The sequence below is a fragment of the Somniosus microcephalus genome, chromosome 7, assembly GCF_052327205.1.
Source record: "Somniosus microcephalus isolate GS21.2 chromosome 7, FLI_Smic_1.0, whole genome shotgun sequence".
NCBI lineage: Eukaryota > Metazoa > Chordata > Chondrichthyes > Squaliformes > Somniosidae > Somniosus > Somniosus microcephalus.
The window spans coordinates 235,625,191-235,648,724 of NC_140993.1; the positions used below are offsets into that span (position 1 = coordinate 235,625,191).

General features: G+C 40.7%; 1 protein-coding gene across 2 annotated transcripts in view; it reads left to right on the forward strand.

The window, feature by feature from the left end:
• The window catches only part of tmx3b (thioredoxin related transmembrane protein 3b), a 151,145-nt gene that overhangs the window by 111,727 nt on the left and 15,884 nt on the right, over window positions 1-23,534 (forward strand). Inside the window, exons 10-12 of one of the 2 annotated variants that reach the window (XM_085993442.1) lie at window positions 12,648-12,746; window positions 14,258-14,315; window positions 20,741-20,794. In XM_085993442.1, the coding sequence (XP_085849568.1) occupies window positions 12,648-12,746; window positions 14,258-14,315; window positions 20,741-20,794 (211 nt within the window). The remainder of the gene's footprint in view (window positions 1-12,647; window positions 12,747-14,257; window positions 14,316-20,740; window positions 20,795-23,534) is intronic. The other variant, XM_085993443.1, reaches the window with a different exon arrangement.

The following is a 23,534-nucleotide window of genomic DNA, read 5'->3' on the forward strand; positions in this document are numbered from 1 at the left end:
AGCACTGATGTGTTGTACTGCCAGAAACTGCTTACTTCCAAGCAGAAGTTCAGGGAGTTAACTGCAAGATCACATCATTGAATTTGACTATTTGCAATAATGACAATAGGCTCAATCTATGTAGCCATCTGTTGAAATTGTTTTAGTGCTAATGAGGGATAACATTTGAGTGAGGTGACTGATTTGATTTTAATGATGAAGGGAAACTTTTTAAATTTTACTGAGTAATTTTAAGGAAATGTTAAATGCTTACTCCAAAATAATATGGATCCCCCCCCCCCCCCCCAATCAAATTTGTTGTGTTCCTTTGGTCTGTTTTGAGACCGATGGCTGCCATTTTCCCCTAGCTTATGTCCAAGCTTTTGTCTCTTCATTTTTCCTTTTTCACCCAGTTTCTCATCTTTTCTCCACTCCAGCTACTGAAAGCACTGACTTAAGCTAAGGCAAGATTCCACGTGCATCGATAGCCCTCCTGTATCTCGCCTTTGTCGGTTATCACCCAGTATATGACTAGGCAGTGAATATTGGCTAACTATTACACCACAAGGGACATCATCCCTAATTCTGATTCTGTCCTCCCCCTTTGTCCACCTGCATACTTCCTTCAGGGGCTTGCCAAATAGTGATCAGGAATTGTTATTCCTCATTCCATCGCCACACCCCAAAAAAGATTGGAAAGACTTGGATTTACATTGTGCCTTTCAGACCCTCAGGATGTGTCAAAGCACTTCACGGTGAATTAATTACTTTAAGTGTAGTTACTGTTTCTGTAGGCAAATCTGGCAATGAATGTGTACACCAAGATCCCACACCATGTCCAGTTAATCTGTTTTTGTTCGTGTTGTTTGAGGAATAATTGCCTTAAAGTGCGAATGTAGGTAGATAAAGCCATAAAAAGGCCATCAGAATTCTGGGTCTGATTAAGGGTATAGAGTACAAGAGTAAAGGAGCAATGATTAATTTATACAAAATTGTTTATGTCTTGTTAGAGGATTGTGTGCAGTTTTATGCATCCCATTTTAGAGAGAACATTAAAGCCATAATCTGGACATTGTAGTTTCACCAAGATGATGCCAGGGATGGGAAAATAGTTACGAGGAAAGATGCGAGATATTGGAACCAATTCCATTGGAGCATTTTTGTAAGAACAGTGTGCTATGCCAAGTAACACTACCATTGATACTGACGTATCATCGGGAAGGGGTCCAGGGTCTATCAGCAGTGGGTGGGGTCTGAGAACATTGGGGAGGGAGATTCTAGAAAATCTGAAGCAGATCCTGGGGTCACTGAGAAAAGGGTCCTGAGACCTGGGGACACAGATCGGTGAGGGGGGGGGGGTGGTCTCAGAATCTGAGAGTATTGGGGCAGTTCTGGGATTGGGAAATACTGGAAATGCAGTCTGAGAGTTTTAAGAACACAGAGGTGGGGTTAGCGAAGCTGGAGGAGCAATACGGAGATCCAGTAAAATCAAGGAAGAAGTTTTTGTAGATATGTGGGGACCCAGAGTCTGTTGCTATTGGGGGGTTTCCTAGGATCTGGCAATATTGGAGGGAGGAGGGCCCAGGAAAATACCCAATCTGGCATTGACCTGTCTTTCAAACCATCAAGCCCCAACTCCCCTCTCTTTCCCCCCCCCCCCCCAACACACACACACACACACTCTATGTTTCTGCATCTTCCCCAACCCATCTGCATCTCCTTTTATGCCCTCCAGTGCCCTACCACCACTTTCTCCATTGTTAGCAGTTCTGCCTTTACATTCCTGTAATAAAGCATTTTAACATAATCTTTCTGCTTAAAATTAATGGATGGAAAATCATGAACTTTGGATGCACAATTTCCTGATGAGCTTGCCCATGTCGGGAGTGCAGAAGCATGTAATGTTTAGTGAATTTGCTGACTTATACAATCTTTAGTAAGCAGAAATTTCCAGAAATATAAATTCATAATTTATGCAATTTCAGTGTTTTTATATATATTTATAAAATCCTAAAGCTTCAAAAATGTTTCAGAAGACATTTTTAACCTGATTTTTCAAAAGCAACAAACCACAATCAATTTTCTATAAACAATCTTTGTTTTCTAACTGCCAGTGAGGAAATCAGGAGCACAGGTGTTACTGTTCACACTTTGCTATTAACAGATGTTGTCTGTTAATAAATTTAAGTAAATGCTAGACACGCCTGAAATAAGGCTTTGACAATTCAAACTGAAGTTTCTTTCAAAGTTTCTTGGAAAAAGCAGAGAGCCTCTCAAATCTTCACAGGACAAGAAGTGCACATATTGTATGCAGGGAAATTCTACAAACTTCACATTCTCAACATGCAGATATGGTTAAAAGGTGCGAGGTAAACATATCCAGTCAAAGCCTGGGGTTTTGAAATGAGCTGAGGTCTGAAGTAAAAACTAATGAAGGCATTAAAAGACACACAAGACCATTCATTGGGTAAATTTAATCACGTTATTGTGAAATATGTAATTGAAAAAATACATATTTTGTTTAAAATGATATTTTAGACAGTTACTATGGGGAAAATGATGGATGAAAAGTTTTGAAAAAGCATTTTGAATGATTCAATTGGTTCATTAACAAATTGCAACAGGCAAATGTTGACATTCAGAATTTCAATTATAAGTGATTACACCGGGCATTTCAATGTTAACAGTTGTCATAAGTGTAACAAAAACTAAAGTTCAACTGGGAGTGTATATATGTATGTATAAATTTTAAAATACCACTTAGGATATTTATTAACTGAGAAAACATAGCGAACTATAAATATATAATTTTTCCACAAAAATAAATCAGATACAGTGCATTGAAGCCCCAATTCATTGTTCTACAGAACAGTGGGGTACAAGTTTCAATCTGCACTGTGTTGAGCTCTAGTTTGAGCTACATGGAAGGGTGAAGCAGAGGAAATTGGATTGGGGAAGTTCACCAGGCTCATGTGTGCCTCCTAGCAACTGGCAAGGAAGGGTACTAATAGTCGTGGCCTGGGAGCAGACCATTCAACATGTTGGCCAAAGAAACTATAATTATCTGCTGTGTTAATCTTAAAGTAAATAGGATTTTCATATAACAGTTTGCTGTAAATACCATTTAAGGATGTACGGTGAAGAAAGCTATAAATAGCATGTAAAACCAGTGTTAGAGTAGAGTAAAAATATATTTGAATCTGCAACTGTAAAGATCCAACCTGTAGATTTGAAGACAGTATGCGCAAGGAAATAACAATTGAACAGCATCCAAGCTGTTTGTGTTCCACATCCTGAATTCCATCGTGTTAAATGAGGACAAGTACCCCGACTCCCTCAGTCACCTGCTACATATAACTACAAATAATTTGTTACTTGACATGATTCCACTCTAATTTTAAACAGTACCACGGAACTGAGCATGTGTCAATTTTGAGAGAAGTAATTAACAGTAAATTCTGGGATGCTTCCCTCATCGTTAGATGGATTGAGAAAAGCAGAATCCCACACTTAATGTGGTTGACTCTTAACTTCCTTCTGAAGTGGCCTAGCAAGCCACTGTTATATTAAAGCACTACCAGTGGTTTGAGAAAAAGGCTCACGCAGAATCCCACACTTAATGTGGTTGACTCTTAACTTCCTTCTGAAGTGGCCTAGCAAGCCACTGTTACATTAAAGCACTACCAGTGGTTTGAGAAAAAGGCTCACAACCACCTTCTCAGAGCAATTAGGGATGTCCTTGCTATCAATGCCCACATGCCAGCAATGAATAAACATTAAAAACATCCTATTGATTAAAAGTAAAGTACCAGTGTGGGGAGAAGTTGACTGGAGGGAAAAGGAATTTCCTGCAACTGTCTTGAATGTTTGCTGTTTCCCCCATAATGATCTGGTAATATTTGACTCATTAAGTGACTTGCCCTAAAGATAGCTAAATGAGGCATAAGGCAATGTGATGATGAGTCCTGATAAACACACACAAAGATCATCTTTTGAGTAGTTTGAGTTTGATAATTATATACTTTGAATACAACAGAGATTAACACATGATCCTTTTGCAAAATGCAAGCATTGCTATTTCATTAATAGAATGGCCTTGTCTTTCAGTAGTTGCTTGATGTCTCCGTTCCATGTTGTTCTGGAAGGCAGTTTATAACCTCTTGACAGTGCATCCAACACCAGTCCAATTACAAAGGGTGTCCAGTAATCACAGTTTTGCAATGAAGATGAGCGACGCAAGACCTTCAGCACAAACTGGATGCTGTCGTTTGTGTTTGAAAGTGTAGCATGGGTCTGTTTTATCTGAGTATTATCAAAATATGTTTTTTCAGTCCAATATTGTAGCAGTGTGAGGTTGTGGCAAGTTGCTTGGACTACGAACATGGCACTTTCTGCATTGCCTTCAAGTACCTTAATAGAAAGGAGGTCCGAGTTGTGAGATTGGGCCATGAAGTCAATTGATGGAGATACCTGTAGGCTAAAAGAGCAACACATCAGTGAAGGTAGAAGGGAAAATGTTTTTTATAATGTAACTTCTTCCCCCCCCCCCCCCCCCCCTTCCTCAAAGGTTGTTTGCCAAAAGGCACACTTTGGTTAGGTCTCCAGATTAGTTTAGATCTGTGACTGGCCAACGGGAGGTGGATTCAAATGGGACCATCTCCAGATTGTCATAGTCAACCAGAAAGTTAGCATTTGTCAAATCTCCTGTTGCACTAACTCTTTTTTAGTAGAAGTGTGCTGTACTCCCTGTAGTTGACATACTGGGCCAGATTTTGCTGTAGCAGGGCATCTAATCGTGTCTGCCATTAGTTAGACTTACTCCTGCACCCTTCAGGTCAAAAAGAAATTGCCCACAAAGTTGCTGAAAGTGCAAGCTGATAACAGCACAGCGAGGGAAGCAGGGCATCTGGGACCTGAGTGAACAGGGCACCCAGCAGGGAATTTCCTTAACCAATTAGATTTAACGGTTGTGAAATAAACAGCGGAAAGACTGAGAAGTAGGGTGAATTAAAGGGGCTGAATTTAATGTCCAAACGGGTACAGAAAGAGAAATAGAGGGAAAGAAAAATTGGACCAAGAGAAAGAGACAGAAAGGGAAAAGTAAGGGGGAAAAGAATTTACATTTTTAAAATCTCCCAAAACAATTCATAACCTGAAGGAATGAGACTCCACGCTTATAATTAATTTTCGGTGCCAGAGAGGTTGATTGGCAGTCATTATCATGTTGTTAAAAGGGTACTTGTGCTTATAACGCCTGAAGTTGCAGTACCATTTATGCATAAATAATGGAGAGCCCCATTAGCCTCACCGTTATTTTAACAATAAATCTGGCCCAACGGTAGCATTTTTATTGGAATATTAAACATAAAGGGGAATTTTAGTTACAAGTTGTAATTTAAGGATTCAGACTAGGTTATCAAAGTTTTGCTCATGGAATGTCAATGCATTTAAAATTTAAAGGGAATCATTTTAAATTGACAGCAAGTTAAAGGAGTGGAGTCATGTTTTAAAATATTATTTGAGCACAAACAATTTTAAAGCAATCTGTGATTCTTTTCAATCAAAATGGTTGTGAGTAGCTTGTCCTCCATTTCCTATGGCTGCTGTTTATTAACACATACTTGGGAAAAATAGCTGCGGATATCCTTATCATTTAGCAGCGATTGCCTTTAATGGCTCGTGTGGAGCATAAACACAGACCTGGACCAGTTGGGTTAAATAAGAACATAAGAAATGGCCTGTACATTCTATATACTGGTGTATGCTTTTTTTAACTAACTGGATGTGACATGAATAATCCATTTTCCATAACTGTTATTGTTCAGTCAGAATTCACAATAGTAAGAATTTTAAGTTAATTTTATTACATAATAGTTGAACTCCTGTGGGACTGCACATGGGGAGTCAAGACTAAGTGTAGTCTTCAGGTGAAGCAAGGTTAAAGGGAAGGGGTTAATTGGACCAGGACACACCCAGGAACAGGCTAGCCCCTCGAGCCTGTTCTGCTGTTCAGTGAGATCATGGCTGATTTATGACCTAACTCCATATACTCGCCTTTGCCCCATATCCCTTAATACCTTTGGTTAACAAAAAACTATCGATCTCCGATTTTAAAATTAACAATTGACCTAGTATCAACTGTGTGTAGAAGTGTTAACATCACTCCTGAAAGAGCTGGCTCTAATTTTTAGCCTATGTTCCCTAGTCCTAGATTCCCCAATCATCGGAAATAGTTTCTCTCTACCTAACCTATCTGTTCCCCTTAATCTCAAAAAAAAAAACTTTGATCAAATCACCCCTTAATCTAAATTCCAGGGAATACAACACTTGGAGTCCAGGTATCATTCTAGTAAATCTACGCTGCACTCCCTTCAAGGCCAATATTTCCGTCCTACGGTGTGGTGCCCAGAACAGTACTCCGGGTGTGGCACCGTTTAGAAAGTACTCTGATCTTTTTTGAACCAGATGAGGTTTGAGTCCTCATTTTGAAGCCATGCGTATTATCCTTATTTTTCTTTTTCTATTATAAATTCCTGCGTCAACATCAAATAGAACACAACAATAGAATGTGCCTGTGTAAACGCGCTGTGCTGTAGTTACAACCTCCTGCCAGCAGTGGAATCTGCTGCCGTGCCTCTGTTGGTGGATAAATGAAATTACAACCTGATATATTTACAATAGGCAATTTGTTTCATTATAAACTTGGACATAGCAATTTGTAATGAAGTGTTGACCGGAAGTGCATGCAGATGTAAGAGTTTTAATATTTTCTATTGATTTTTTTTTTAATGTTTAGTATTTTTAATTTATCTCAAATGTGTTAAATTTGTAACTGCAAACATGAAATATACAACCTGAGTAGAAGTATTTATATAGCCAGATTTTCTAGCCAACTTATTCTATTTTTAATAAATGAAGATGGAAAATGGCCTTGATTTTAAAATATTAATTTCTCAGTTGTTTTGATGAGGCTAACACTGCTGCTTCATTATTTTATCCCTTTTCACAATTGTGTGTCTGAGCAATGTACCTTCGACCGCTGAGAGGATGGGTAGGCAATCTGCTGCCAAGCTTTGGAAATGAGGAAGAGCAATTGAGCTATCTTAGCTTAAAGTTCCCTCTTCACTTGGAGTGGGAGGGGGACGATCCAGTTGTCGTGGTCCATGTAGGAACCAACAGCATAGGTAGAAATAGGATTGAGGTTCTGCTGAGTGAGTTTGAGGAGCTAGGATCCAAATTAAAAAGCAGAACCTCAAAGGTAATAATCTCTGGATTGTTACTTGAGCCACACGCAAATTGGCATAGGGACAAACAGATTAGAGGTTTAAATGCGTGGCTCAAAGAGTGGTGTGGGAGGAAGGGGTTTCAGTTCATGGGGCACTGGCACTAGTACTGGGGAAAGAGGGAGTTCCGTTGGGACAGGCTCCACTTAAACCGGACTGGGACCAGTGTCCTGGTGAACCGAATAACTAGGGCAGTAGACAGGGCTTTAAACTAATGAAATGGGGGTGGGAGGATTCAGGAAAGAGTAAATTTAAAAGCAGTGAGAGAAATGTCAAGGCTCTAGAGCAGAGTAGAGTTTTGGGAAAAATAAGCAGAGTGGGTCAGGTAGGGACAGAGAGAGTAACAAAGGTAATAAGGCATCAGTGGCTAAGGTGACATCAGGGAAAAATAGAAATAAGTCAAAGCTAAAGGCACTATATCTGAATGTGTGAAGCATTCATAACAAAATAGATTAATTAATAGTGCAGATAGAAATTAATAGGTTTGATCTAATAGCCATTACAGAGTCTGGTTGCACTGTGACCAAGGTTGGGAACTAAATATTCCAGGATACTTAACTTTTAGAAGAGATAGGCAAAATGGAAAAGGAGGAGGAGTAGCCCTGTTAATAAAGGGTGGGATAAAGACAGTAGAGAGATAGGATCTTAGCTCTGAAAATCAAGAACCACGGTTTGGGTGGAGCTAAGAAACAGCAAGAGGCAGAAAACATTGGTGGGAGTTGTTTATAGGCCCCCAAACAGTAGTTGTAATGTAGGGTAGAGTATAAATCAGGAAATTAGAGGTGCATGTAACAAGGGTAATACAGTAATCATGAGGGACTTTAATCTACATATAGACTGGGCAAACCAAATTTGCAGTAATAGTGTGGAGGACGAATTCATGGAATGTATGCAAGATAGGTTTCTAGATTAGTATGTTGAGGAACCAACTAGGGAACAGGCTATTTTAGATCCAGTATTGGCAACGAGAAAGGGTTAATTAATAACCCTGTAGTAAAGGGTCCTTTAGGGAAGAGTGACCATAATATGATATAATTTTATATTGAGTTTGAAAGTGATTTTGTTAAATCCGAAACTAGGGTCTTCAATCTAAACAAAGCAAACTATGTAGCTATGAGGGGCGAGTTGGCTAAGGTAGATTGGGAAACTACATTAAAAGTTTTGATGGTAGAGAAGCAATGGCTGGCATTTAAAGAATTAACACATAATTTACAACATATCCCGCGATTCCCTTAACTATTGATGGCTGAGGCCACCATTTCAGCCATCACCACAAACTCCATACCCATGCCATTGATTCGATTCCCCTCCCTGGCCGCTATCTCTGGTTGGACCAGATTCTTTGCAACCTCAGCGTCCTATTCGATCCCAAGCTGAGCATCTGACACCATATCCTCTATCACAAGGACTGCCTATTTCCAGAACCTCACTTGCCTCAGCCCATCTGCTGTGGAAACGCTCATCCATGCCTTTGTCACCTCCAGACTCCACGATTCCAATGCTCTTCTAGCCAGCCTCCCACTGCTTTGCTCTGTAAATTTTAGCTCATCCAGATCTTTGCTGCCTGTATCCTATCCTGCACCAAGTCCTGCTCACCCATCACTCTTGTCCTTGCTGACCTGCATTGGCTTCCAATTGTCCAACATTTTAAATTTAAAATTCACATCCTCATGTTTCCTTTCACGGCCCTGCCTCCTCCAGCCCTACAACTTTGTTCCTCCGATTTGGCTTCTTGCATCCTCCCCTCCCTTCTCCTCACGATTGGCCACCATACTCTGAAATTCCCTCCCTAAACCGCTCCACCTCCCTCTCCTCCTTCAAGGCTCTTCTTTAAACCCACCTCATTGACCAAATATAGATATCTAGGGATCACTAATCCAACAGTATTTCCCCTCCTGCCCTTCGGAGAAGAGTTGATCTGCACTTAAACCACCCCCTCCCTCAGTAATGTTTTGCTACCTTTCAGTTGTCTCCCCTCTTCTAGAGACATTCATTTCTCGCCTGGGTGCAGTTCCACAGGCTTACATCACACACTGGTACCTCGCCTAAGTGACTGTTCTTCCTATGTGAGCCTTGACTGCAGGGACCATCACAGCAGAGACTGATCATATCCTTATCCAACATCCACACATTTGAAGCAGCATTTTTTCTTGCTCTTTTTCCTAACATTCTTCTCTTCACCCCTACCCCACCCACCGAAAGACGGTTAGGTCCATTGTATCACCTCTGCTGCCAGCCTGGCTAAGATCATACTCAGCTCAGATCAGGCATTTAGCTCTGCAACATCCCTGGCTTAGTTTTTGCTGCCTGAATGAGCTGAGCCTCTGGGGGCCCTTTGCAATCTTATTTTAAATTATTGGTGTAATTAGTATGATGCCCCCGCCCAAAAGGTAATAGTGAAAATAACCTACCTGGTTGACTCGATGACTGCCAAGCAACTGGTGTTTTTTTTAAAAATACTAGGCAGCTAATTACTTTTTATACTGACTTCCCTACTTGGTAACTGGCTAAACCAATCTGCTTTATGTAAGTAACTGTCTGTCTTCCATGAATTGTTAACACCTCTGTTAAAAATTAACTTGATTGTAGCAGATTAAGTAAAACCCCCACTTGCTAATAATTCTGCATGTGCAATGAGCAGTGAGATGAGTGGAAACATTGTATTTATGAGGTGTTGATAGCTCCAGAAAGTGACTCCCTTCTGCAAATAGATATTATAATGGTCTCTTATTGGCTAGAGTATGAGTATGCTCAAACACGTAAAGTATTATGAACTATGCAAATTTAAATTTGCATAGCCTAACATGGATGAAGCAATCGCTGAATAATGTCAGTAAAATTTATCTTTGTCATTGAACAGTTGGTTTGACAAAATGAAGACGTGTTTTGTATATGCCATGTCCTAGATAGATGAGTAAAGTTTTAATTTAACATTAGGAACAGGAGTAGGCCATTCAGCCCCTCGAGCCTGTTGCACCATTCAGTGAGATCGTGGCTGATCTGTTTCCTAACTCCACCCACCCGCCTTGGCTCCATATCCCCTAATATTGGCTAGCAACAATCTATCGATCTCGGATTTAAAATTATTAATTGAACTAGCATCTAATGCTTTTTGTTGGAGAGTTCCGCACCCCTACCACCATTTGCAAGTAGAAGTGTTTCCTAACTTCTCACCTGAATGGCCTGGCTCTAATTTTAAAGTTATGTCCCCTTGTCCTAGACTCCCCTACCAGCGGAGAAAGTTTCTCTCCCTCTACCCTATCCATTCCTTTAAAAATCCTAAAAACTGCAAATCAAATCATCGCTTAACCTATATTCCAGGGAATACAAGCCTAGTTTATGTAATCTTTCCTCATAATGTAACCCTTGGTGCCCTGGTGACTCTGCACTGCACTCTTTCCATGGCCAATATATCCTTTAAGGTGCAGTGCTCAGAACTGTACACAGTACTCTAGATGTGGTTTAACCAGGGCTTTATATAGCTGTAGCAAAACTACCCCCCCCCCCCCCCTTATATTCTAGCCCTCTAGTTATACAGGCTAACACACACCAAACAATGCAAATATAACTGCTTTATTTTCTGGGTCTGTACAATTATTGTACAGTTACCATTAGCAAAACTGGAAGAAAATGCAATGAAGCCAGTTGAATAATCAAAACGTATGGATGAAATATGGAACACACTAAGCGGTTAGAGCAGGAGTGTTGCAATTATTTCACTAAAGTGTATTAATGGGCATGTAAAATTGTAGCTGCACTATAGGTGTTTTTCCAATTACAGTTTTAGTGGAGTGGCAGTATTATCTCTATTTGGACTGTGAAAACTATTCATTGCAATTGCACTGCAAAGAAAGAAAGCCACTGGGAATTAGCCCCAGGTAGACTGCTCCGAGTAGCAGCAGGATCTGGTTTTGCGAACTGGTAGCTGTGAGGGCTATGTTCCATTGTTCAGTTATTGGCTAGTTGACCCAGGGTTTTGTTTCACAGTTGATTGGATGCCCTGAGACCTTCTGCTTGGTTTATATAGTAGAGAGCCATCTATACCTCTAGCATGGAGCAAACATTCCATGCCCAGTTTTTATTTTATTACTCATTTCTGAGTGGAGGTTGAAAGAATATTGAGTACCTAAACTCATTCTTTGAATGTAGTTGAGTGCCGTACCCCTTGCATATGCTCCTTAGTGACTTCTGTTCTGGAACCCTTGTAGCTAATTAGAAAAACTGCAGATGTGTAAATCTGCAATGGCAACGCACAATACTGGTAATTTGTTTTCAATCAGTCAACATCTGAAAAGTGAAAGATGGGTCAATGTTTCTGGTGTAACTTATATCAGAACTTATGAACTCTTTGCTACCCAATGATTCAACATGTGTACTATTGATTTTCCCATTGGACTTAATGTATTTTGCTTGGCTGCCAGATAGGACAGGCATCATTTATGCAAAATATTAGGGCAGAGTTTCCTGTTGTGCTGGTATAAAGGATTGCCTGGGTGCAGCACATAGAAGAAAATCAAGCTATAATGGAGTTCATCCAATTTTCCATCCATTTAAACTAATAGCCAAAAAATCTGGTGGACTCCATTTTGTGCATCCAGTCATTCTCGCCTAAGTAGCCATTTCTTAATTTGTGAGTTACGATGGTGTATTTGATACTGGAATATCTCAGCTGAACCTAATCCTCTCATCACTCCAACATCCACAATATATACTTCCAGTATGCCTCACTGGGTAACTTTCAGGAGTTCGGAACTGATTTTTTATTTCCTTCTCCCTAGTCTGGGGAACTGAGGCTAAACTGAGCACCACTGTTACTGCCCTAGCTTAGATCAGCACAGACTGCAGATAGAACTAGAGGCCTTCTTGGTCTATAACGTATTAGGCAGTGCACTTAACAACTGAGCTATCAGCGACTCAAGTGCGTTTTTTTATCTTAAAGGAACATTGTTTCTAGAGAATTAAAAACTTGAAATTTGGTTATAGGCAAAACTTGGACTTCTCAAACATTGCAGAAGCTTTCCTTGGTATATTATGGGTGTTAGTTGGAGTCCATGACAAAGTACATGGTCTATGGAAGGAACAATCGTGATGGGCTAAATTACCTTTCTCGTTGCATGCTTTCTTATGTTCTATTCACTTATCCAAATCTCCACCCCCCCCCCCTCCAAACAAACAGGTCAACTAATAAGTGGGATCACAGTCGTAGCTCACTGTGTGCAAAGGCTGACTGAATATCTTTAAAAGAGTGAGGAACTAGTACAGTACTTAACTTTTCCTTGATGATAAAATGTTTTTTTTTTTTTTTAAGTTGAGATTGTGATGACTTGCCGATTGAGTGCATTGACAAAATTGACCATATCTGTTCTTAAACTTTTCTCCCCTCAGAATATGAAGATGGTGATCTGTCCTCATGGGTGAACAAAGAAAGATTCTTAGGATATGTTTACATTGATGGTTTCACTTTGTATGAACTTGCAGAGACAGGTACCTTGCTGTTTCATTTTCTTCCATCTTTGATTTTTTTGTCTTAAGATAACCTGCTTTATAATTTGAAATTGTTCTGAAATAAAATTGCGAAGTCTATATTTGATTTGGTGCTAGGTTAACATCCTCGTACCATAAATTTGTGGCTTTGGCTAGATTACTGGAGGATTTACTAAGTGAATGAGATGCGTGCTCACAGAGAAATTGACAGCTGGACTAAGTAAATGAACCAGTGGAACATTGATCTAAAGGGCTCATCATTGTGGAAAATGGCATGTACGTTGAAGAAACCTAATGGGTGGCAGGGAGTAAATTTTTAAATGGGGATGGGTACAATACAGCACCATAGAGTGACAGGACAGAGGTTTGCTCTGCTACTTCATTGAGTTTGAAGTTCCTCTGCTGCAGGGAAAAGCTGTGCTATATGCCATGAGAAATTCCCTTGCGGTAGGGGAGGGTCTACACCAGGCTTGTGTATCTCCTAGTTGTTTAAATGAGTAGTTCAATGCTATCTCATCCACAGGAGAAGGGAAGAAAACTAAAGGAAAAGGCTCATCAACTCAAAAGTGGATCAAATTTTACTTTTTTTAAAAACTGATGGCTCTTAATTTGATTGTAAAGTAAAATACTCCCAATTTGACAGTGATGTTCCTGAGTGCCTCGAAGTCATGAATTATGTGCTTAACTGCAATGCCAGGTTTACATTACAGTGCCTGTCCTGTGCACCTCGACTTTCAATCCCAGTAATGTGCATTCTTGCCCTTGGCCTCAGAGTAATACGCCCGATTAGTATCTAGTTCAGAATTTAGGGTTGCCGTGCCCTCCAAAGCTTATTGGACTTTAATTGACTTGCAAGATTCTGTCTTGTTTCATCTGTTTTATGACGACTTTTCTGCAGTGTCAAATAATTTTGCAGTAATTGTCAAAACCTTGCACACTCCAATCAAACTACAGTACCTCAATATACGGAACACTTCAGCAAAAATAAAAACACCGTAGAACATTGCATTGGTCGACAAATGGTAGTCCAGTCATGGGTGTCTATCGTTATAATTTTTTTAATTTATATATAATTGATTTAAATTGACTTGTTGCATTAGCTTAAATTTGCAGCTAAATGGGGCTTTGTAAATATCAGGACATTTCAGAAAGACATAAAAAATGGAAAGCCAATGTGGGGGAAAAAGTGGGTATAAAGAGACAGAAAGCAGAAAAAGGAGAAAGCGACAGATTTAAAAAGCAGGGGTGAGAGAAACAACCTAAAGCTGTCGATAGCCACCAGAAAATCAGATTTAATGACTGGTGTTCATGTGTCAGTCATAACAAATGTTAATGTTTCGTATTTTTTTGGGCTGATCGTGTACCTGTTTTTAATAAAACATGCTCATGCTTGAGAGTAGTGTTCATGCATTCTTTAGTTGATTTGGTAGTTAAATTCTTTTTTTGAAATTTTAAAATTGTTTTTTGCTTAACAAAATCCTGCACTTCTAACGTCTGCTTTACTTCTTCAGGAAAACTGGTGGTGGTTGCAGTTATTGACGGCAAGAATTCATCCGAGGAGCATGCTAAGTAAGGCGGTATGCCTTTGGGTTGTTAACCCTCCAGAATTGTCCTGGAGTCTCCAGGAATTGCAGATTAATCTACTGGACACTCTCTGAGCAACCTGGGCCAAAAAAATCATGGGGGCGTTGAGAAAAAATTGTGTTTTTCATTTATTAGTTACGAAAATATTGGAGATGGGAAACAAAGGGCTGTTTTACTGGGCAGGGTGGCTGAAGGTAGGAGGTCATGTGATAAAACCTCCAGGAATACATTCAACCAAAGTTGACAACCCGAGTGTACCTTCAACAGTACAAGTTCACAGTTGAACATTGCCTAGTACAGGAAACTTTTTTTTATCCGGCACTGACGTGGTGCCGGTTCATCAAAAATTCCGGATAACCGAGAGCTATAGTAAAAGATACGGAGAGCTGAGAGCTCCGTATAAAGCAACAAACCTTGTTGCTTAGCAACAGATGCAGAACAATGGCCACAAGTTCCAAGCATCTCTGTAGCTTAGCAACAGCTGCAGCCACACCCGATTGCATAGCAACAGATCGAGGAAGGCAAGTAATATGAAGTAAAACTTACCTGAACCTACTCCTGAATTTTGCTGGTTAACGAGATTTCCGGTTATTTAGGTACCGGTAAATCGAGAGTTTCCTGTATTTGGCACTGTACTCCTAAACCTGACACCTTTGCAATGATTTTTTTTTTCACGTGTTGGAACAGAGTAGATATTTTTTTGTAGATATTCCATTAAGAAACAAAAGCGCCACTGGAAAAGTGATCCAACCGTGGCTAACTAAAGAAGTTATGGATAGCATTAGATTGAAAGAAGAAGCTTATAGTGTTGCAAAGAATAATAGTAAGCCTGAGGATTGGGAGAGTTTCAGAAACCAGTAAAGGTTGACCAAAAAATTGATATAAAGGGAAAAAATAGAATGAGAGAAAACTAACAAGAAATATGAAAGCAGATTGTAAGAGTTTCTACAAGTCTGTAAAAAGGAAAAGAGTAGCAAAAGTAAATGTTGGTCCCTTAGAGGCTGAGACAGGAGAAATTATTATGGGGAATAAGGAAATGGCAGAAACATTAAACAAATATTTTGTATCTGTCTTCACAGTAGAAGACACAAAAAGCATACCAAAAATGGTGGGGAACCAAGGGTCTAATGAGGGTGAGGAACTTAATGTAATTAATATAAGTAGAGAAAAAGTACGAGAGAAACTAATGGGACCAAAAGCCGACAAATCCCCTGGACCTGACGGCCTACACCCTAGGGTTCTAAAAGAGGTGGCTGAAGAAATAGTGGATGCATTGGTTTTGATCTTCCAAAATTCCCTAGATTCTAGAGTGGTCCCGGCGGATTGGAAGGTCGCAAATGTAACAGCGCTATTCAAGAAAGGAGGGAGAGAAAAAACAGGGAACTACAGGCCAGTTAGCCTGACATCAGTCGTCAGGGAAATTGCTGGAATCCATTGTTAAGGAAATGGTATCAGGGCACTTTGAAAATCATAACATGATTAGGCAGAGTCAACATGGTTTTATGAAAGGGAAATCGTGTTTGACTAATTTATTAGAGCTTTTTGAGGATGTAACTAGCAGGGTAGATAAAGTGGAACCAGTGGATGTGGTATATTTGAATTTCCAAAAGGCATTCGATAAGGTGCCACATAAAAGGTTATTACACAAGATTAGGACTCATGGGGTTGGGGGTAATATAGTTGCATGGACAGAGGATTGGTTAACTGACAGAAAACAGAGAGTAGGGATAAACGGATCTTTTTCAGACTGGCAGGCTGTAACTAAGTGGGGGTGCCACAAGGATCAGTGTTGGGGCCTCAGCTATTTACAATCTATATTAATGATCTAGATGAAGGGACCGAGTGTAATGTATCCAAGTTTGCTGATGATACAAAGCTAGGTAGGACAGTAAGCTGTGAGGAGAACACATCTACAAAGGGACATAGATAGACTAAGTTAGTGGGCAGTAAGGTGGCAGATGGAGTATAATATAGGGAAATGTGAGGCTATTCACTTTGGTAGGAAGAATAGAAAAACAGAATATTTTTTAAATGGTGAGAAACTTTCAAATGTTGGTGTTCAGAGAGATTTGGGTGTCCTTGTGCAAGAAACAGAAAGCTAGCATGCAGGTACAGCAAGCAATAAGGAAGGCAAATGACATGTTGGCATTTATTGCAAGGGGGTTAGAGTATAAGAGTAAGGAAGTCTTGCTACAATTGTACAGGGCCTTGGTGAGACCACACCTGGAGTACTGTGCACAGTTTTGTTCTCCTTATCTAAGGAAGGATATACTTGCCTTGAGGCAGTGCAACGAAGGTTCACTAGATTGATTCCTGGGATGAGAGGGCTGTCCTATGATGAGAGATTGTGTAGAATGGGCCTGTACTCTCTGGAGTTTAGAAGAATGAGAGGTGATCTCATTGAAACCTACAAGATTCTGAAGGGGATTGACAGGGTAGATGCTGAGAGGTTGTTTCCCCTGGCTGGAGTGTCTAGAACTAGGGGGCATAGTCTCAGCATAAGGGGTAGGCCATTTAAGACTGAGATAAGGAGGAATTTCTTCACTGAGGGTTGTGAATCTTTGGAATTCTCTGCCCCAAAGGGCTGTGAATGCTGAATCTTTTGAGTATATTCAAGGCTGAAATAGATAGATTTTTGAACTCTAGGGGAATCGAGGGATATGGAGATCGGGCGGGAAAGTGGATTTGAGGTCGATGATCAGCCATGATCTTATTGAATGGCGGAGCAGGCTCGAGGGACCATATGGCCTACTCCTGCTCTTATTTCTTATGTTAACACATGCTTGCCGTAGTGTACTTTTCACAACAAGCCATCTTTTTTTGTCTTCATGTATACTGCACTGTGATGGAAGTGGTCACACAAATGAGAACAGAGTTGGGTCTTGTGTTTTGGGGCTTAATGCAAATGATCCTGCTGCCTCAGTGCAGGCATTATATTATAAATGTAATCTTTACTATTCTTTTGTGAGAGCTATACAAAATGGTTTGAAGCACTTCCCCCCCCCACCCCCAGATCCTCACAGTGGCACTGTGATTGCATAGTATTGCTGCCATTATCCTGTGGAAATTAAAAGAAATTACATGGGGACAAGGGAATTCTTTTTTAAAAAAAAAAAAGAGAAGATCTGATTAAATGCCAATAATTGATGTCAAATATAATGGAGGATTGAGGGATGGCATGCTAATTTGAAGGGTTCAACCAATGCCCTTTTCCTTCAGTCAACATACCTGTCCTCAGTTATTCAGCATAGTATTTGAAGGTCCTTCCATCAGTCCCAATCAACTCCTAGGTTGATGTCCTCAATACATCTCACATTCCACACCATGAATGCAATGTAGTCAACTGCAGGAATCTATTTGTGATGAAAAACAAGATATTCTGATTAAGCAGACATTTTTCTTTGCACACACTATCTGACATTACCATCCCAAATAATTCCATTGAGTCATTACACTGAATTATTTTCCCCCTCTCACACATTATTTGTGATGTATATAAAATACTGTGTGTATAAAATATTTATTTTCTTATTGAAGGCAATTGTACCAATTTTTTGTTTTAAAAATATCCAACACTTTGAATCAAAAATGTTAAATTGGGAGTTTCAGTTTTATTCCACACAGTACAGGTAAGGTAAGATGGAAAGCAGGAAAATTAGAGAGGCATCTGTGTCTTCAAGAATTTTTCAGGCAGGAAATTTGCAAACTTCCTTTATTGAATTTTTACTACTCATGATTTTGTATTCACTTCTTTCTTTTGTCAGTTGCAACAGGAACTGGTCCCACCATGTGTGAAAAGTAGCCCTTGCAAATAAATTCTGTTAAATATTTTGGAGCTATTTTCTGAGTTCTTGCCTGCTTTGAAACTCTGCAGCCTGCACAAGGCCATTTTTATAAGGTTGGCATGAATGCTGAGTGATCTGCACATTTGCGCCAGTTTCACCACCTGCAGTATTTTCAAGTTCTTTCCAACGCCATAATTATGAACAAATTCTAACTGAAGCTATATTTGGATTACTCCAAAGATAGAGTTTACCAAGTCTCTAACAGATTAATAAAACCTGTAATTATTAAGTCTTGAGGGAGTGTATTTCTTCATTTCTGACTGCCTGTGGTCAAAAAAGCTGTGGCCCATTTCTGCCCTCCCTTACACAGGCATCTTAGAGGCAATATTAGGAAAAGTCAGCATCTTCTTGCCCTAAAAACTCTTAGATGGGTGCCTTTTAATTCTACTAGTGGCAAAAATTGCTTTCTACTTGGATGTAAAGTCTTAGCAGTTATCACTCTTCAATGAAAGCTATGCCAAAAGTGAACATCATCAAGCTCAAAACAAGATATTGTAATATGTTAGAACAATCTTTTGTATTTTTCACTTGACCCTTCCTTGTAAATGAGTATTGTAATGACTAATGTACAAGTCTCCTGGAATACAATTTTACAATCTCAAGTGAGCAAAATGGAGTCACAAATTCAATTTACTCCAGCTTTGATGTAAAAGACCTGTGTAAAGATTTTGGGGAGTGCAATATTATTAGTATTAAATTATAGTAAGTTCTGTTGAGTTGAGTTTGCATGGGCTCCTTTTACCTAGCTCCAAATAATCTCGGAAAAGGACTTTTGGACTGGATACAAACATTGGTCCCAGAGATAAAACCGCCAAAATCTCCAATTATTTTGATGTAATTATAGCTATACAAGGAATTAATGATTAACTTGACAATTTATCATATTAGGTGGTTCAGATCTGCTGTATCAAAAATAATTTTGTCCACTGTTATTAAAGAAATTGTGAATTGTCTCAACTGGCCAAGTCTGGAAGCTGATATCTCCTGTCACGCCCTCTCTCAGCTCATCTCGTCTATAAGATCTACCGCCTGCTCTTTCAGCTCCTTTCCCACTAAGCTACTGACCACCAACCTCCCTTCCTGGCCTTCATGCTAGCTGACATTGTAAATGGTTCCCTCCCCTTGGGCACTGCCCCTCAGACTTTCAAATCTGCTGTCGTCATCCCCTCCTCAAAAATTCCACCTTTGACTCCTTTGCCCTTGCAAACCACCATCCCAACTTCAACCTCCTTATCCTATCCAATGTTCTTGAGCATGTTGCCTCCCAAATGTATGCCCATCTTTGCTGCAACTTCATTTGAATCTCTTCAATCTACCACAGTGACCCGAACCAAAGTCACAAATGGCATCCTTTGACGGTGCATTATCCCTCCTCGACTCTGCAGGCTTTGACACAGTTGAGCACATCATCGTCCTCTAATGCTTCCTCTCTGTTGCCCAGCTCAGCAGGCTGTTCTCACTTGGTTCTACTCTTACCTATCCAATCGTAGCCAGAACATCAGTAGCAATGGCATCTCTTCTGACCACGCATCGTTACCTGCACAGTTCCCCAAGGATCGATCCCTGGTCATCCTCCTTTTCCTCATCTACATGCTTCCCTTGGCAACATCATCCGCAGACATGGGGGTCATTGTCCTCATGTACACTAATGATGCCTGACTCTAACTCTCCACTACCTCCCTCGACCCCTCCCTGCCTTTGTATTGACAGACTGCTTGTCCAACATCCAGTCTTGGATGAACCAAAATTTCCTCATTTAAATCCGAACCTTAACCCCCCACCCCCAAATAAACTCTACCCTTGCTACCAATTCCATCCGTCTCCTGGCCACTGTCTCGGGCTAACTGAGACTTTGGGCAACTTCAGCATCATATTTGACCTTGTGCTGTGCTTCTGAACATCTACTCTAACATTTCCCACCTCTGCCCCACCCTCGGCCCATCTGCTGCTGAAACCCTTATCTATGCCTTTGTCACCTCTTGACGCGACTATTCCAATGGTCTCCTGGCTGGCCTCCCATCTTCCACCCTCTGTAAACTTCAGCTCATTCAAAACTTTCCTGCCTGTATCCTGTCCCGCGCACCCATCATCTCTGTCCTCGCTGACCTACATTGGCACCTGGTCACCCAAAGCTTCAAATTTAAAATTCTCATCCTCGTGTTTGCATCCCTTCATGGCTTAATTCCCCCCTATCTCTGTAATCCCCTCATGCCCTACAAACCCGCCGCTGAACTCTCCATTCCTCTGATCCCTCCTCCTCGTGCACCTCCACCTCGCCCTCCACATTTTCCTCACCTGTTCTTTATGTATTGCATATGAAAAGAAAATGTCATCTGCTATGCCTCAAATAACCCCTTCTAGTTCAGACAAAGTCTTTGATAATTCAGGTGAAATTTTGCACGCCCTAGTTCGCTGATCAAAGGACGGGGTTGAGAAAATATCAGCTTTTTGCTAAGCTAATACTATTGTTCCTCGGACCAGTGATATATAATGCAGGATAAACTGCAATGCACCGTCTCTGCTGTAAAACTGCCAGTGTATCATTTCATTATTCTCTTTTTCCAGCCTAAAGGCCATTACTCATGAAGTTGCTACTGGCTACAGGGAGCAGTTTCACAGGTTAGTTGATGAATACTTTGAGTATGTAGTAACATAGTGAGAGGGGAAATATTATGGGGTTTAGCATCTTTGAAAGTAGATAAATGACCAGTCCCAGATAAAATGTATCCAAGGCTGCTGAGAAGCAAGGGAGGAAATAGCGGAAGCTCTGACCATTTTCCAATCCTCTCTGGCTGCAGGTGTGGTACTGGAGGACTGGTAACGTTGTACCATTGTTTAAAAAGGGAGGAAGGGATAGACCGAGTAATTACAAGCCAGTCAGCCTAACCTCAGTGGTGGGCAAATTATTGGAAAAAGTTCTGAGGAACAGTGTTAATTGTCATTTAGAAAAGCACGGATTAATCAAGGACTGTCAGCATGGATTTGTTAAGGGCAGATCGTGTTTGACTAACTTGATTTACTTTTTTGAGGAAGTAACAGGAAGGGTCGATGAGGGTAGTGTGTTTGATGTAGTCTACATGGATTTTAGCAGGGCTTTTGACAAGGTCCCACATGGCAGACTGCTCCGAAAAGTAAAAGCCCATGGGATCCAAGGGAAAGTGGCAAGTTGGATCCAAAGTTGGCTCCGTGGCAGGAAGCAAAGGGTAATGGTCACCGGATGTTTTTGTGACTGGAAGGCTGTTTCCAGTGGGGTTCCGCAGTGCTCGGTACACTAGGTCCCTTACTTTTTGTGGTATATATTAATGATTTAGATGTAGAAACATAGAAGATAGGAGCAGGAGTAGGCCATTCGGCCATTTAATGAGATCATGGCTGATCATCCAAATTCAGTACCCTGTCCCTGCTTTCTCCCCATATCCCTTGATCCCTTTAGCCTTAAGAAATATATCTAACTCCTTCTTGAATATATTTAATGAATTGGCCTCAACTGCCTTTTGTGGTAGAGAATTCCACAGGTTCACCACTCTCTGGGTGAAGAAATTCCTCCTCATCTCTGTCCTAAATGGCTTACCCCTTATCTTTAGACTGTGACCACTGGTTCTGGACTCCCCCGCCATCGGGAACATCCTTCCTGCATCTAGTCTGTCTAGTCATGTTAGAATTTTATGTTTCAATGAGATCCCCTCTCATTCTTTTAAACTCCAGCGAATATAAGCCCAATCGACCCAATCTCTCCTCATACGTCATTCCTGCCATCCCAGGTATCAGTCTGGTGAATATTCGCTGCACTCCCTCCACGGCAAGAACATCCTTCCTCAGATAAGGCGACCAAAACTGCACACAATACTCAAGATGTGGTCTCGCCAAGGCCCTGGACAACTGCAGAAAGACATCCTTGCTCCTGTACTCAAATTCTCTTGCTATGAAGGCCAACCTACCATTTGCCTTCTTAACCGCCTGCTGCACCTGCATGCTTACCTTCAGCGACTGGTGCACAAGGACACCCAGGTCTCGTTGCACTTCCCCTTCTCCCAATCTATTGCCGTTCAGATAATCTACCTTCCTGTTTTTGCCACCAAAGTGGATAACCTCGCATTAATCCACATTATACTGCATCTGCCCAATCACCCAACCTGTCCAAATCATACTGAAGTTTCTCGGCATCCTCCTCACAGCACACACGCCCACCCAGCTTTGTGTCATCTGCAAACTTGGAGATATTACATCTAGTTCCCTCGTCTAGATCATTAATATATATTGTAAATAGCTGGGGTCCTAGCACCGATCCCTGCGGTACCCCACTAGTCACTGCCTGCCACTCGGAAAAAGACCCGTTTATTCCAACTCTTTGCTTCCTGTTTGCCAACCAGTTCTCTGTCTAAGTCAGTACCTTATCCCCAATCCCATGTGCTTTAACTTTACACGCTAATCTCTTATGCGGGACCTTATCGAAAGCCTTCTGAAAATCCAAATACACCACATCCACTGGTTCTCCCTTATCTATTCTACCAGTTACATCCTCAAAAAATTCCAGTAGATTAGTCAAGCACGATTTACCTTTTGTAAATCTATGTTAACTTTGTCCGATCTGGTCACTGTTTTCCAAGTGCTCTGCTATTACATCTTTTATAATGGACTCTAGCATTTTCCCCACTACCAATGTCAGGCTTACCAGTCTATAATTCCCCGTTTTCTCTCTACCGCCTTTTTTGAATAGTGGGGTAACATTAGCTACCCTCCAATCCATGGGAACTGTTCGAGTCTATAGAATTTTGGAAGATGACCAGCAATGCATCTACTATTTCTAGGGCCGCTTCCTTAAGTACCCTAGGATGTAAATTATCAGGCCCTGGGGATTTATCGGCCTTCAATCCCGTCAATTTCACTAACACCATTTCCCTACAATTACTGATTTCATTCAGTTTCTCCCTCTCATTAGACCCTATGTTCCCCGACATCTCTGGGAGGTTATTTGTGTCCTCCTTTGTGAAGACAGAACCAAAGTATGTATTTATTTGGTCTGCCATTTCTTTGTTCCCCATTATAAATTCCCCTGATTCTGACTGCAAGGGACCTACGCTTGACTTCACCAATCTTTTTCTCTTCACATATCTATAGAAGCTTTTACAGTCAGTTTTTATGTTCTCTGCAAGCTTACTCTTGTACTCTATTTTCCCCCTTTTAATTAATCCCTTTGTCCTCCTTTGCTGAATCCTAAACTGCTCCCAATCCTCAGATTTGCTGCTTTTTCTGGCCAATTTATATGTCCTCTCCTTGGATCTTATGCTAGCCCTAATTTCCCTTGTTAGCCACGGTTGAGTCGCCTTCTTTGTTTTATTTTTATGCCAAACAGGGATGA